The following is a 13,350-nucleotide window of genomic DNA, read 5'->3' as shown; positions in this document are numbered from 1 at the left end:
CTACTGAAGCCCGTGCACCTAAAGCCCATGCTCCGCAACAAGAGAAGACACTGCACTGAGCAGCCTGCACACCTCAACGAAGAGTAGCCCCGCTCTCTGCAACTAGAGAAAGCCTGTGGGCAGCAGCAAAGACCCAACGCAGCCAAAAATTAATTAATTAATTAATTAATTTTAAAAAACAGTGATACCATATCAATCTCTCTTTCTTCTAAGAGGCCATTAAAATTCCAAACCTATGCCTCTTAGATGGATCTTCAGCTCCATTTTACAACTTGAACACTTCTTATGAATAAAGGACCCTTTATGATGCTGTCTTTGTTTAAAATGTACTCCATCATGAAGAGAAGTAATTACTTTTGCCCCCTAAGATGAGAGCATGTATACATCCATGTACTGTAATAAAACTGAGGAATTTGAGGCTCAGAGAGATGGTCTTACCCAGCCACATGGCTGGTAAGTAGAGAGCTAGAATTTTGATTCTAAGTTTTATTGCTTCACTCTCTGGTGGGAAGTCATCACTTCCCTTTGCTTTTTGCTTACAGCACTTTCGAAGCTAAGAAATTAGCTCATCCTAGCAACTTAATTCTCAACAGGTTCTCAAATTTTCCTTTCCAAACACTATGACGACAAATAATATGATAGTCACTCAACTATTCTTTCCTATGAACTTTATACCTCAGTTCTTTCGTTAAGAAGACCTTTATCTTAGCAGCAATCCTTCTGTCAGAAAGTTACCACCGAGGTCTGTGTGGAATCTCTGTTATTCCCTTGCCTGCCTACACTAGAATATGAAAAGGCAAAGCTATTTTTAAGACTCACTAAGGGCCTCCTTTATATGTATAATCAATCAAGATGTTATCCTGCCTTCATTTATCAACCCTACTTTGATTAGGAATTAACTTTGCTAATGAACTTAGATGTAAAAAAATCTTTACATTTCTACTTAGGGTTTCAAGCACTGCCAATTACTCAGTGTCCTTCATTAGGAACTCTGGGAGCCATTCCATTTTTTTTTTTTTTTTTTCTTTTTTCTTTTTTGTGGTATGCGGGCCTCTCACTGTTGTGGCCTCCCCCGTTGCGGAGCACAGGCTCCGGACGCGCAGGCTCCGGATGCGCAGGCCCAGCGGCCACGGCTCACGGGCCCAGCCGCTCCGCGGCATATGGGATCCTCCCAGACCGGGGCACGAACCCGTATCCCCTGCATCGGCAGGCGGACTCTCAACCACTGCGCCACCAGGGAGGCCCTCATTCCATTTTTGAAAGGATTCTTTATAGCTTACTGGCAGACATTTTCCCTTCCACATAGAAGATGTCCTGTGCTCTTCGTAGTAGGCAATGTGATGTAGTAGATAAACATTGATATCAGGGTAGGCTAAACTGGATTTATATATTTTCTTTGCCTTAATAGCTTTGCCATCTTGAACAAGTTTTTATTTGTTTCTATAATATCAAGATAATGGTTCTAATTATGGAACTGTCCTAGGAATAAATGAGGTAATGTCTGTAAATTATCAGTACAGTGAATATTAGCTTTCTTTTTTCTCCACTCCGTGTAGTTATATCCCTCAGAGTAATAGCTGTAGCTTTTACAAGCAACTTGAATACAGTGAGTCACCTGGACCTCACAGATGATTTTATGAAGTAAAATTGCTTGAACCGAGAGTCTTTCTGACTTGGTTTTATTTGGTTGTGCAATTCTAAAGAAGTCAGCCTTACCTTGACTTCCCTCCCTGCCTCTGGGTCATCATTCACTTGCTATTAGAGCAGTCAGGGTCATGTCTTTTGTGTTTCAGAATATTTCAGTGTTGCATGTAAAACTTCTTCGTTTCTGTGGGAGATGTCCCATCTTACTAGTGGTTTCAGAATCCAGCCTCCTCCATATTAGGCAATTCTAAGCTAAGCCACCTTTAGTATCTTCTACTATCTCATCTTCAAACAAACCCTAAAAGGAACCTGTGGAAGTCCCCAATAAATAGCCTAACGTGAGAGCCATGTTTTTCCAGCAAGGCCAGGCTAAGAATTCCTAGGCCAGGACTAAAAGCTTCCAAAGACCCTAGATGACATGAGAGCAAATTCTTGTTACTTCTGAAAAAAAATTAATCTTACTGATCAGTAAGGGATTCGTCTGAAATTGTCTTTATTTTTGCTGTATGTCCCTTTTTTTTTTTTGCTCCCTGAAACCAATCTTTAGTCTTAAATCCTCATTGCACTACAGTAAATACCTATTCCCCTGTTTACTATGACCTCCCATTGACTACCTATTAAAAAAAGTCAGAATGGGAAGCAGAATTAAAAGCTTGCAGGTCAGGATGGTCAGGATGTTGAAGTGCTAGGCCATTCTGTAAAAACAAGACTTTTCCTTTGCCTTGACTATTGGAAATAGATTTTAAGAGAAAGAGGGTTGATATTAGGAAACTGAGAAAAGCTTTAAAACTACTAGGAAGCCTCTAGAAAAAAGTATACAATTAATTTGATTTTTACACCGTATTATTTTGAGGAAGATGGAACAGTTTTGAAGAAAGGAATAATATATATAGTATAATACCATTGATTATACTGGAAGAGCTTTAAAATAAGGAATAAAAGAAACTTTAAAGATAAGAAAAATATTTTTTAAGATCTTTCATTTAAAAAAATTATTTCTACCAGAGATAAAGAATACCATTTGTTTTTGTCCACTGACTCTTTAGGCTAGTAAATGAGCAGCTACAGCGGTCACTTGAGGACTATCAGCACCAACTTTCCATGAAAAGAAGTGAACTTGAATCAGCACAAGCACAAGTTAAAATACTGGAGGAAAAAATAGGTAAGTATTCTTAAATTTTGTTTTTGCGAATCCTAATTTACTTTGTCTAACAAACATTTCTTTTTCATTTACAGATAAACTACACTTCAAGATGACTTCACAGAATGAAGAGGCTCATGTAATGAAAAAGACCATTGGTGTTATTGACAAAGAAAAAGACATTCTTCAGGAGACTGTAGATGAGAAGACAGAAAAGATTGCAAACTTGCATGAAAACCTAGCTAATAAAGTATGTGACTGTTAAGTAATGTTATCCAGAATCTGAACAGAAAAGTGTATTTTATTCTCTGTTTTAGATATGCAGTTCTTACTGCCTGTGTACAAGTTCCTAAGACCCAAGGCCATATCTCCTAATGTGTTTAAATTTCATTTTATACCAATAATTTGAATCTTAAAAGTTCTATTTCTAGAATACAGTTTTATCATATATGATTAGAGTAAACTCAAGGAACAATTCAAATTCTTAGTGGGTAGAAATATGCCAATATATGAAATATAATTGGTACATGGAAATATGTTTACTTGGAGGTTTCTTTTATAACATAATTTATGTAATTAGATTTAAACTATATAAATGTGACATTGTATCAATTCAAATGAAGACATTTCTATATGAATGGTTTAGAATCTTACATATTTTTATAATTTCTATAGGAAAAAGCTATTACTCAGATGAAGATAACAGTCTCAGAGTATGAATCTTCTATGAAGTAAGTAATCAATGGAACGGCATCCAGTTTTTTTAGGAATTTTCAGTGAATGCAGCTTTATCTGTTTGAATAGCAATCTGGCAATAGGAAAATTTCTTTTTCAATTTTCCTATTTTTACCAGTAGCAGTTATTTTCTCAGTCTCTTGCATGGAAATGTTATCCTCTTTAACTTTCTTCCCTCCTCTGTCATCCACATCTAAACAATTATGTCTTATTAATTATTCTTTTACATACCTACTTGCTCCTTATTTCTACTGTAATTACCCTGTGCAGGCCCTAATTATTAAAACTTAGATTACCCTAGTAGCCAGTGTTAAATATATTCCACATCTAAACCTTTTTGAACATTGTTACAAGACTTTACATTTTATGACTGGTCTCTACTTCAAGACAAAAGTCACTAATTGTATTTATTTTATACACCCTTACATATTATATAATAGTGGGGACTTAAACATTAAATAAGTGTTTGCCAATTGAATCGTTTATGTTCTGCTCCTAACACTTGAAAGTCTTCTGTTTTTACTTGACTTTTGGAATAATAAATTTATTTTATGACTTTATTTGCACATAATAATTGGTAGAGATCTAAAACATCTGCTTCACCTAATTAATCAGTATCTTAATGCCGTAGTTGTAATTTATTTTTTTAAATTTTATTGCAGTATGGTTGATTTATAATGTGTTAATTTCTGCTATACAGCAAAGTGATTCAGTTATATATATATATTCTTTATCATATTCTTTTCCATTATGGTTTTTTTTGTTTTTTTGGCTGCATTGGGTCTTCGTTGCTGCACGCGGGCTTTCTCTAGTTGCAGTGAGCGGGGGCTACTCTTTGTTGGCGGTGCGCAGGCTTCTCATTGTGGTGGCTTCTGTTGTTGTGGAGCACAGGCTCTAGGTGCGCGGGCTTCAGTAGTTGCAGTGCATGGGCTCTAGGGCACGCAGGCTTCAGTAGTTGTGGCACGTGGGCTCTATAGCGCAGGCTCACTAGTTTTGGGGCACGAGCGTAGTTGTTCTGAGGCATGTGGGATCTTCCCGGACCAGGGATTGAACCTGTGTCCCCTGCATTGGCAGGTGGATTCTTAACCACTGCACCACCAGGGAAGTCTCCCATTATGGTTTATTATAGGATACTGAATATAGTTCCCTGTGTTATATAGTAGGACTTGTTGTTTATCCATTCTATAATACTAGTTTGCATCTGCTAATCCCAAACTCCCAATCCTTCCCTCCTCCAGCCCCCTCCCCATTGGCACCCACAATCCCTGTCTGTGAATCTGTTTCTGTTTCTTCGATATGTTCATTTGTGTCATATTTTAGATTCCACATATAAGTGGTACCATATGGTATTTGTTTTTCTCTTTCTGACTTATTTGTTTAGTATGATAATCTCTAGGTCCCTCCATGTTGCTGCAAATGGCTTTATTTCATTCTTTTTAATGGCTGAGTAGTATTCCATTGTATATATGTACCACATCTTCTTTATAGATTTCACTGTCAATGGACACTTAGGTTGCTTCCATGTCTTGGCTATTGTAAATAATGCTGCTATGAACATAGGGGTGTGTGTATCTTTTCAAATTATAGTTTTGTCTTGGTATAGACCCAGGAGTGGGATTGCTGGATCATATGGAAACTCTCTTTTTAGTTTTTTAAGGAACCTCCATACTGTTCTCCATAGTGGCTGTATCAATTTACATTCCCACCAACAGTGTAGGAGGGTTCCCTTTTCTCCACACCCTCTCCAGCATTTGTTATTTGTAGACTTTTTAATATTTGCCATTCTGACTGGTGTGAGGTGGTACCTCATTGTAGTTTTGATTTGCATTTCTCTAATAGTTAGCAATGTTGAGCATCTTTTCATGTGCCTATTGGCCATCTGCATTTCTTCTTTGAAGAAATGTCCATTTAGGTCTTCTGTCCAGTTTTTGCTTGGGTTGTTTGTTTTTTTGTTATTGAGTTGTGTGAGCTGTTGGTATACACCCTTGTTGGTTGCATCATTTACAAATATTTTCTCCCAGTCCATAGGTTGAGTAGTTGTAATTTCTTGCATTCCTAGTATACTTAAATCAGAGTACAACAGTTTTCTTTTAAATGAACTAAATTTTCCAAAAAGCTTTCTTTATTATTGCTACACCACCCATGTAACAGCCACCTAAAGGAAACATTGATTAATCGGGACCGTGAGATAAGCAGCCTCCGGCGCCAGCTTGATGCAGCTCACAAGGAACTTGATGAAGTAGAAAGATCTAAAGAAATGTCTTTTAAGGAGAACAGAAGATTACAGGATGATCTGGCTACAGTGGCAAGAGAAAACCAGGTATGAGCACAATGCATAAACTTTGATAGTTTTAGAGTATACAGTTATACAATATATTCATTGTTTGCTAAATTTTGAAGCTCTAAATATGCTTTCTAAATTTTAATTATATAAATATCAACAACAAAAAAATAATTCTTTAAGGAGAATAGTGTTTAGAAGGCTATTTTAAAATGTGGTTTAGAATACTGTGGTATATTACAGAGTGTCTAATGGGTACAACTGTAGTCCCCTCACCATTGTGGGCTTTGTTGCAAGGAATCCTGAAGCTGGGAGCATGGTGTTCTCTATGGCAGAAATCGGTGTTACCCTACTGGGTGAGGACCTCAGCATCACTCCCAGGGCAAAGTTGCTGTGTTTTAAAGACCCATGATAGATTTTAATTATTCGTATTTACTTCCAGTGGCTTAGAGATATGCCTGTAAGTTAATTAATTAATATTTTAGAATGGCAAGTACTAAAAGGTATTGGTTTTGTTTGTGCTGGTTTATTAAAGGATTACACCAAGAAAACCAATGGTTTTCTTATTTTAAATATTTTATTTTTAAAAATTATTCATTATAGAGCATATTGCTGATATATAAATTTTTTTAAATGTCAGCCCCTGAGCGTAGCTAGCCCTTAGTTTAAATACCAGATATGTGGTCACATATATTGTGGGAGATATATGGTAATATCTGGTTAAAAAGACAAGATCAGTCAAGAAAAACATGTGAAAATAACAGTCAGGAACAGTTTTCCTTTTTTCCTACTCTCACTTATTCCCCAAATTCAGAAAGAGCTATTTGAACATAAATAGAACTCATTAGGTGCTACATTCATTTTTAGATTTGTCTTCAATTTTCTGATTTATAGCAAATTTCACTGGAATTAGAAGCAGCAGTGCAAGAAAAAGAAGAAATGAAGAGTAGAGTTCATAATTACATAACTGAAGTGTCACGATGGGAGACCTTAATGGCTGCTAAGGTGAAAAAACATTGTTTAGGTTGGATTTAAGACTGATTTTTTTTTAACTTTTTCATGTTTCTTTATGCTCTCTCCTCTATTAGGTATTAACATATGGAAGTGGAGATATTGCCTACTGTCTTTGTATATTTTCATACACATCTTACTTAGTATAGTATCTGCACAGATAGCTTATGCTTCCTAAATTAAAACAAAAATCCCAATGTGTGTATATGTTATGACATGGGTATTCCAGTGAGTGATGATGACTAATTTAGAAACAATTTAATTGTGGTTAAACCAGGAAAGAGAAAATCAAGATTTGTTAGATAGATTTCAGATGCTTCATGACCGTGCTGAAGACTGGGAGGTCAAAGCCCATCAAGCTGAGGGAGAAAGCAGCTCAGTTCGACTGGAACTTCTTTCTATTGACACAGAGAGGAGACACCTTCGAGAAAGAGTGGAGCTACTAGAAAAAGAAATTCAGGAGGTAATATATTCATTTGTCTTGCACAGACAGAATTTAGTAAAACAGAAAACATTCAAAGGCACTTTATTGAAGTGAGGTTTAAGCATTGGTAAAAATCAAGTTCAATAGTAATCTGTCATTAATTCTGATAATTTGCTTAGGAGAGCCCCATTACTTTTATATTGTAAGTAAAATATACATAATATCGAATTTACCATTTTAACCATTTTTAAGTATACAGTGGCAATTAGTACATGCATATTGTTGTGCAACTATCACCACCATCCTTCTCCAGAACTTTTTCATCTTCCCCAGTTAAAACTCTGTACCGGGCTTCCCTGGTGGCACAGTGGTTGAGAGTCTGCCTGCTGATGCAGGGGACATGGGTTCGTGCCCCGGTCTGGGAGGATCCCACATGCCGCGGAGCGGCTGGGCCCGTGAGCCATGGCCGCTGAGCCTGCGCGTCCGGAGCCTGTGCTTCGCAACGGGAGAGGCCACGACAGTGAGAGGCCCACATACCACAAAAAAAAAAAAAAAAAAAAAAAACTCTGTACCCATTAAATACTAATTAGCTCCCCATTCTCCCCTCCCCCACCCACTGACAACCACCATTCTACTTTCTCTCTCTATGAATTTGACTACTCCATGTCCCTCTTATAAGTGGAGTCATACAATATTTGTCTTTTTGTGACTGAATTATTTTACTTAGGCCTAAGGTTCACTTAAATCTCAAGGTTCACCCATGTTGTAGCATGTGTCAGAATTTCATTCCTTTTTAAGGCTGAATAATATCCCATTGTATGCATATACCACATTCTAAACATTCATCTGTCAATGAACATTTGGTTTGTTTCCATCTTTGGCTATTGAAAATAATGCTGCTATGAACATGGATGTACAGTATCTATTCAAGTCTTTATTTTCAGTTCTTTGGGATATACCCAGACATGGAATTACTGGATCATATTGTAATTTTATGTTTAATTTTCTGAATAACCACCATACAGTTTTTCACAGGGGCTGCACCATTTTACATTCCCACCTGCAATGTTAGGCTTCCAGTTTCTCCACATCTTCACCAACACTTGTTATTTTCTGGGGTTTTTTGTTTTGTTTTTTTGTTTTAATAATGGCCATCCCAATGGGAGTGAAGTGGTATTTCATTTTGGTTTTGACTTGTATTTTCTTAATGATTAGTGATGTTGAGCATATTTTGTGTATTTATTGGCCATTTGTATATTTTCTTTGGAGAAATATCTATTCAAATCCTTTGCCTAGCTTTTAATCAGGTTGTTTTCTGTTGTTGTTGAGTTGTAGGAATTGGTTGTATATTCTGGATTTCAGTCCCTTATTAGATATGTGATTTGTGAATATTTTCTCCCATCTCATGGCTTACCTTGTCACTCAGTTTTATCCTTTGATGCACAAGAGTTTTAAATTTTGATGAAGTCCAATTTATCTATTTTTTTCTTCTTGCCTGTTTTTTTGGTGTCATATCTAAGAAATCGTTGCTAAATCCAACATAATGAAGCTTTTCCCCTGTTTTTTCTATGCATTTTATAGTTTTAGCTCTTATGTTGAGGTCTTTGATCCATTTTGAGTTAATTTTTATGCATGATATAAGGTAAGGTTCCAACTTCATTCTTTTGCATGTGGATTTAAATAAGCTTTTGTCATAAAGACAGTCTAATAAAAGTCTCTTAATAAAATTTTGAGTTTAGTTAAAATATAGGGACCCTAAATAAGTTAGATTGATAAGGAACAGTTGGCTATTAGTTCTACTTTTGTTTTGTTTTGTTGGTATAGTATTGTAGTCGGTCTTTATTTTTTAGAAGGAAGTATTGATTATCTGTAGTGCATAGAATTATGCACCCCTCGCCCCCCAAAATATATATAGGTCCTAGCTCCCAGTACCCGTGAATGTGACCTTATTTGGAAATAGCATCTTTGCAGATTTAATCAAGTTAAAATGAGGTGGGCTTCCCAGGTGGCGCAGTGGTTGAGAATCCGCCTGCCAGTGCAGGGGACACGGGTTCAAGCCCTGGTCTGGGAAGATCCCACATGCCGCAGAGCAACTAAGCCCGTGCACACAACTACTGAGCCTGCACTCTAGAGCCCACGAGCCACAACTACTGAAGCCCGTGCACCTAGAGCCCGTGCTCCGCAACAAGAGAAGCCACCGCAACGAGAAGCCTGTGCACCGTAACGAAGAGTAGCCCCTGCTCACCGCAACTGGAGAAAAGCCCACGCACAGCAATGAAGACCCAATGCAGCCATAAATAAATAAATAAATAAATATTTTTAAAAAGGTTAAAATGAGGTGACACTGGGTAAGATGGACCCTAATCTGATAACTGGTGTCCTTGTAAAATAAGGGAGATTCAGACACAGAAGACACAGAGGAGAATGCCATATGAGGATAGAGGCAGAGATTGAAATGATGTGTCTACCAAGGCAAGGAACCCCAAGGATTGCCAGCAATCACTTGAGCTGGCACAGAGGTATGGAAAAGATTCTCGCTCAGAACCTCCAGACGGAACCGATCCTGCTGACATCTGGATTTCAGACTTGTGGCCTCCAGAACTGAGAGGGAATACATTTCTGTTGTTTAAGCTATCTAGTTTCTTGTAATTGGTTATGGCAGCGTTAAGAAACTAGTACAGATTTTGGTACCAGGAAGTGGGATGCTTTTGTAACAAATCTTAAAAGGGTCTTTGGAATTGGGTACAGGCTGGAAGAGTAATGGGTACAGGCTGGAAGAGTTTTGTAATGGGTACAGGCTGGAAGAGTTTTGAGGTGCCTGATAGAAAAGTCTAGACTACCTTGAAAAGTTTGTAGGTGGAAAAATGGACATTAAAGGCAATTCTGGTGAGAACTCAGAAAAAAGAGGAAAGCTATAGAGAAAACTTCTGTTATTTACAAAATACATAAATCATCATGAATGGAATTTGTCCAGAAATAAGAATGTTTCTTCTAGTGAGGTCTCAGATGGAATTGAGGAACATGTTATTGGACACTGGAGAAAAGGTAATTCTTATTATAAAATGGCAGAGGACTTGGCTGAATTATGGTATACTCTTAGGAAAGTAGAACTTACAAGTTATGAACTTGGATATTTAGCAGAGGAAATTTCCAAGCAGAGTATGAAAGGTGCAACCTGGTTTCTCCTTGCTGCTTGTGGTAAGATGTGAAGGAAAGAGATAGATTGAAGAAGGAATTGCTAAGCAAAAAAAGAGCTGGGACTTGATGATTTGGAAAAGTCTTAGCCTACCCAGATAGCGTGTTCTGGAGGCAGGGCTGAGAGTGTGGCTAGGCAAAGAGAGTAGGTGAGTGACTCATAGACCCAACCGATCACCTCACCAGAAACACTGCCAGCTTGGGCTGAAAGGGCCAGAAACAGGATACAAGGAAAGAAGGCTAAACTTCTTGGATCCTACTAGCAGAAAACAGGCCACTAGAGTTATGAACATATGTTCTCCTTCAAGAAAAGGGAAGAATGAAGGTGGCTCAGAGATCAGCAGGGCTGCCAAGGGCAGCTCAAAAGCTGGTGGACCTGCTACACTACCATAGACCCAGGGGACTGGGCTATTTCTTCCTTGATGCCAGAAAGCAGCGCCACTGCCACCGTGAGCCAAGAGATGGGGCTGTACCTGAGGGCTGAGAAGGTGGGGCTGCCCTAGCAGGTCCAGAGGACAGAGTATCAAGACACAGATAATTATTTTTAGGCCTTGAAATCTAGTGGAATTTGCCCTACTTGGCTGCAAGCTTACTTTGGACTAGTAACTCCTTTATTCCTTCTATTTTCTCCCTTTCAGAATGGGACCATTTTATGCCTTTTCCACCATTTTATTTCAGAGGGAGGTAACTTGTTTTCTAGTAGCACAGGTGTGTGGAAGGAGAGGAATTTTGCCCCAGGAAGGACCATACCCAGAGTCTTACCCATTCTGATTTAGATAAGATTTTGGACTTAGAGTTGATGCTAGAATGTTGGGATAGAATGAATGTATTTTGCACATGGGAAGGACATGAATTTGGGGGAGCCAGAGAGTTGATAGAATTATGGTCCCCCCCCAAAATATATTGAAATGCTAACAACCAGAACCTGTGAATGTGACCTTTTTGGAAATAGGACCTTTGCAGGTGTAATCTATTTAAGATGAGGTCATACTGGACTAGGGCAGGCCATAACCCAATGTTTGGTATCCTTATGAGATAAGAGAAATCTGGACACAGAAGACACAAGGAGAATGTCAAGTGAAGATGAAGGCAGAGATTGGAGTTATGTGTCTACAAGGCAAGGAACACCAAGGATTGCCAGCAATCACCAGAAATTTGGAGAGAGGCGTGGAACAGATTCTCCCTCAGAACCGCCAGAAGAAGCCAACTCTGCCAGCATCTAAGTTTCAGACTTGTAACCTCCAGAACTGTGAGGGAATAAATTTCTGTTGTTTTAAGCCACCCAGCAATTTGCAGTAATTTGCTACAGCAGTCCTAGGAAACGAATACACTATTTCTGTAAGTTTTTCTGTTAAGAGTATAATAACTAAAAGAATGTTTTTCAACCTTCAGAATAGTTCTCAGGAGGAACTATTCTTTAGTTCTTTTGTTCTTTGTCATTGTTCATGTTCTTATGTGGTATATAAAATTGACTTACATATTTATATTTCTTTGGGGGAATTTTGATTAATTAATTCATTAATATTTGGAATATCCAAGTACATTTCTACAATTGTTGAAATTTATTAAATCTTCAAAGCAGTGTATTAGATTTTTAATGTTGATTCATTTTAGTAAAGCTTGTTTAATAATTTAATTTTCAAATGTGGAATTCTTCCTAAATTCTAGAAGTAGATTTTATATCTGTTTGTATTTATCACTCATATTTTAAATTGTGAAAAATTTTAAATGTGCATTACTTGGGACTTACCTGGTGGTGCAGTGGTTAAGAATCTGCCTTGCCAGTGCAGGGGACATGGGTTCGAGCCCTGGTCCTGGAAGATCCCATATGCCACGGAGCAATGAAGCACGTGCACCACAACTACTGAGCCTGAGCGCTAGAGCCATGAGCCACAACTACTGAAGCCTGCGCGCTGCAACTACTGAAGCCCGCACGCCTAGAGCCCGTGCTCTGCAACAAGAGAAGCCACCACAATGAGAAGCACGTGCACCGCAACGAAGAGTAGCCCCCGCTCACCACAACTAGAGAAAGCCTGTGTGCAGCAACAAAGACCCAACGCAACCAAAAATTAATTAATTAATTAATTCTTTTTTTTAAAATGTATATTACTTTAGGAAAGAAGTGTTTATCAGTATTTCAAATTTTGCTCGTTATTTCAGTTATTAAAATCTTATAAAGTTGTATACTATTATTAGGTTGAATTAAACTTAAATATGAGTTTAGGTATATAGTTTTAAAGCAAACTCCTTTTTGAAATTCAGAATTTAAAGGCAATTGAGGAGTGATAAGTATATATGTTACTTTAAAAAGCATTATTATAACAAAGAGAGTTTATAAAGGAAAAATTTACTATGACTTAAAAGATCTCTCATGTTCACAACCCTAAAGCAGTAATTTTCATCTTTGCATCTTCCAAATACATACATGAGGTACTTAGTTACCATGATTAATAATTAAACACAGTTTATTTTTTTAAGCATTAAATAGGCCATCTTTAAATAGCAGACAACTTCCTGAGAGTATCTTAAAATTGAAAAATTTTTAAATTGCAAAAATTGGCTTTTATAGTTATATAAAGTGATGTTGTAGCTACACAGATTCAAACCTTTAATATTACTGGGTTACTTTAACTTTGTACCTGTTTTCTTATTTTCAGCACATAAATGCACATCATGCTTATGAATCTCAGATCTCATCCATGGCAAAAGCCATATCTAGATTAGAAGAAGAGCTGAGACACCAAGAAGATGAGAAAGCAGCAGTATTAAATGATATGTCATCTCTTAGAGAACTTTGCATTAAGCTTGATTCGGGCAAAGATATTATGACCCAGCAATTGAATTCCAAAAACCTTGAATTTGAGAGGGTAAGAACTTAAAAGATAATATTGTAGCATATTGTTTTTTTATATATAAATT

At 37.4% G+C, this 13,350-nt stretch overlaps 1 protein-coding gene across 9 annotated transcripts in view; it reads left to right on the top strand.

Moving 5' to 3' along the window:
• The window catches only part of CEP135 (centrosomal protein 135), an 87,857-nt gene that overhangs the window by 52,372 nt on the left and 22,135 nt on the right, over positions 1 to 13,350 (top strand). For 8 of the 9 annotated variants that reach the window (XM_060109370.1, XM_060109379.1, XM_060109323.1 and 5 more), the window contains exons 16-22: positions 2,691 to 2,806; positions 2,881 to 3,035; positions 3,461 to 3,516; positions 5,672 to 5,840; positions 6,696 to 6,806; positions 7,090 to 7,275; positions 13,089 to 13,298. In XM_060109370.1, the coding sequence (XP_059965353.1) occupies positions 2,691 to 2,806; positions 2,881 to 3,035; positions 3,461 to 3,516; positions 5,672 to 5,840; positions 6,696 to 6,806; positions 7,090 to 7,275; positions 13,089 to 13,298 (1,003 nt within the window). The remainder of the gene's footprint in view (positions 1 to 2,690; positions 2,807 to 2,880; positions 3,036 to 3,460; positions 3,517 to 5,671; positions 5,841 to 6,695; positions 6,807 to 7,089; positions 7,276 to 13,088; positions 13,299 to 13,350) is intronic. The other variant, XM_060109396.1, reaches the window with a different exon arrangement.

The sequence above is a fragment of the Mesoplodon densirostris genome, chromosome 1 (assembly GCF_025265405.1).
Source record: "Mesoplodon densirostris isolate mMesDen1 chromosome 1, mMesDen1 primary haplotype, whole genome shotgun sequence".
Lineage (NCBI taxonomy): Eukaryota > Metazoa > Chordata > Mammalia > Artiodactyla > Ziphiidae > Mesoplodon > Mesoplodon densirostris.
Note: the sequence above shows the minus strand (reverse complement) of the source record. Positions and strands in the feature narration are given on the sequence as shown.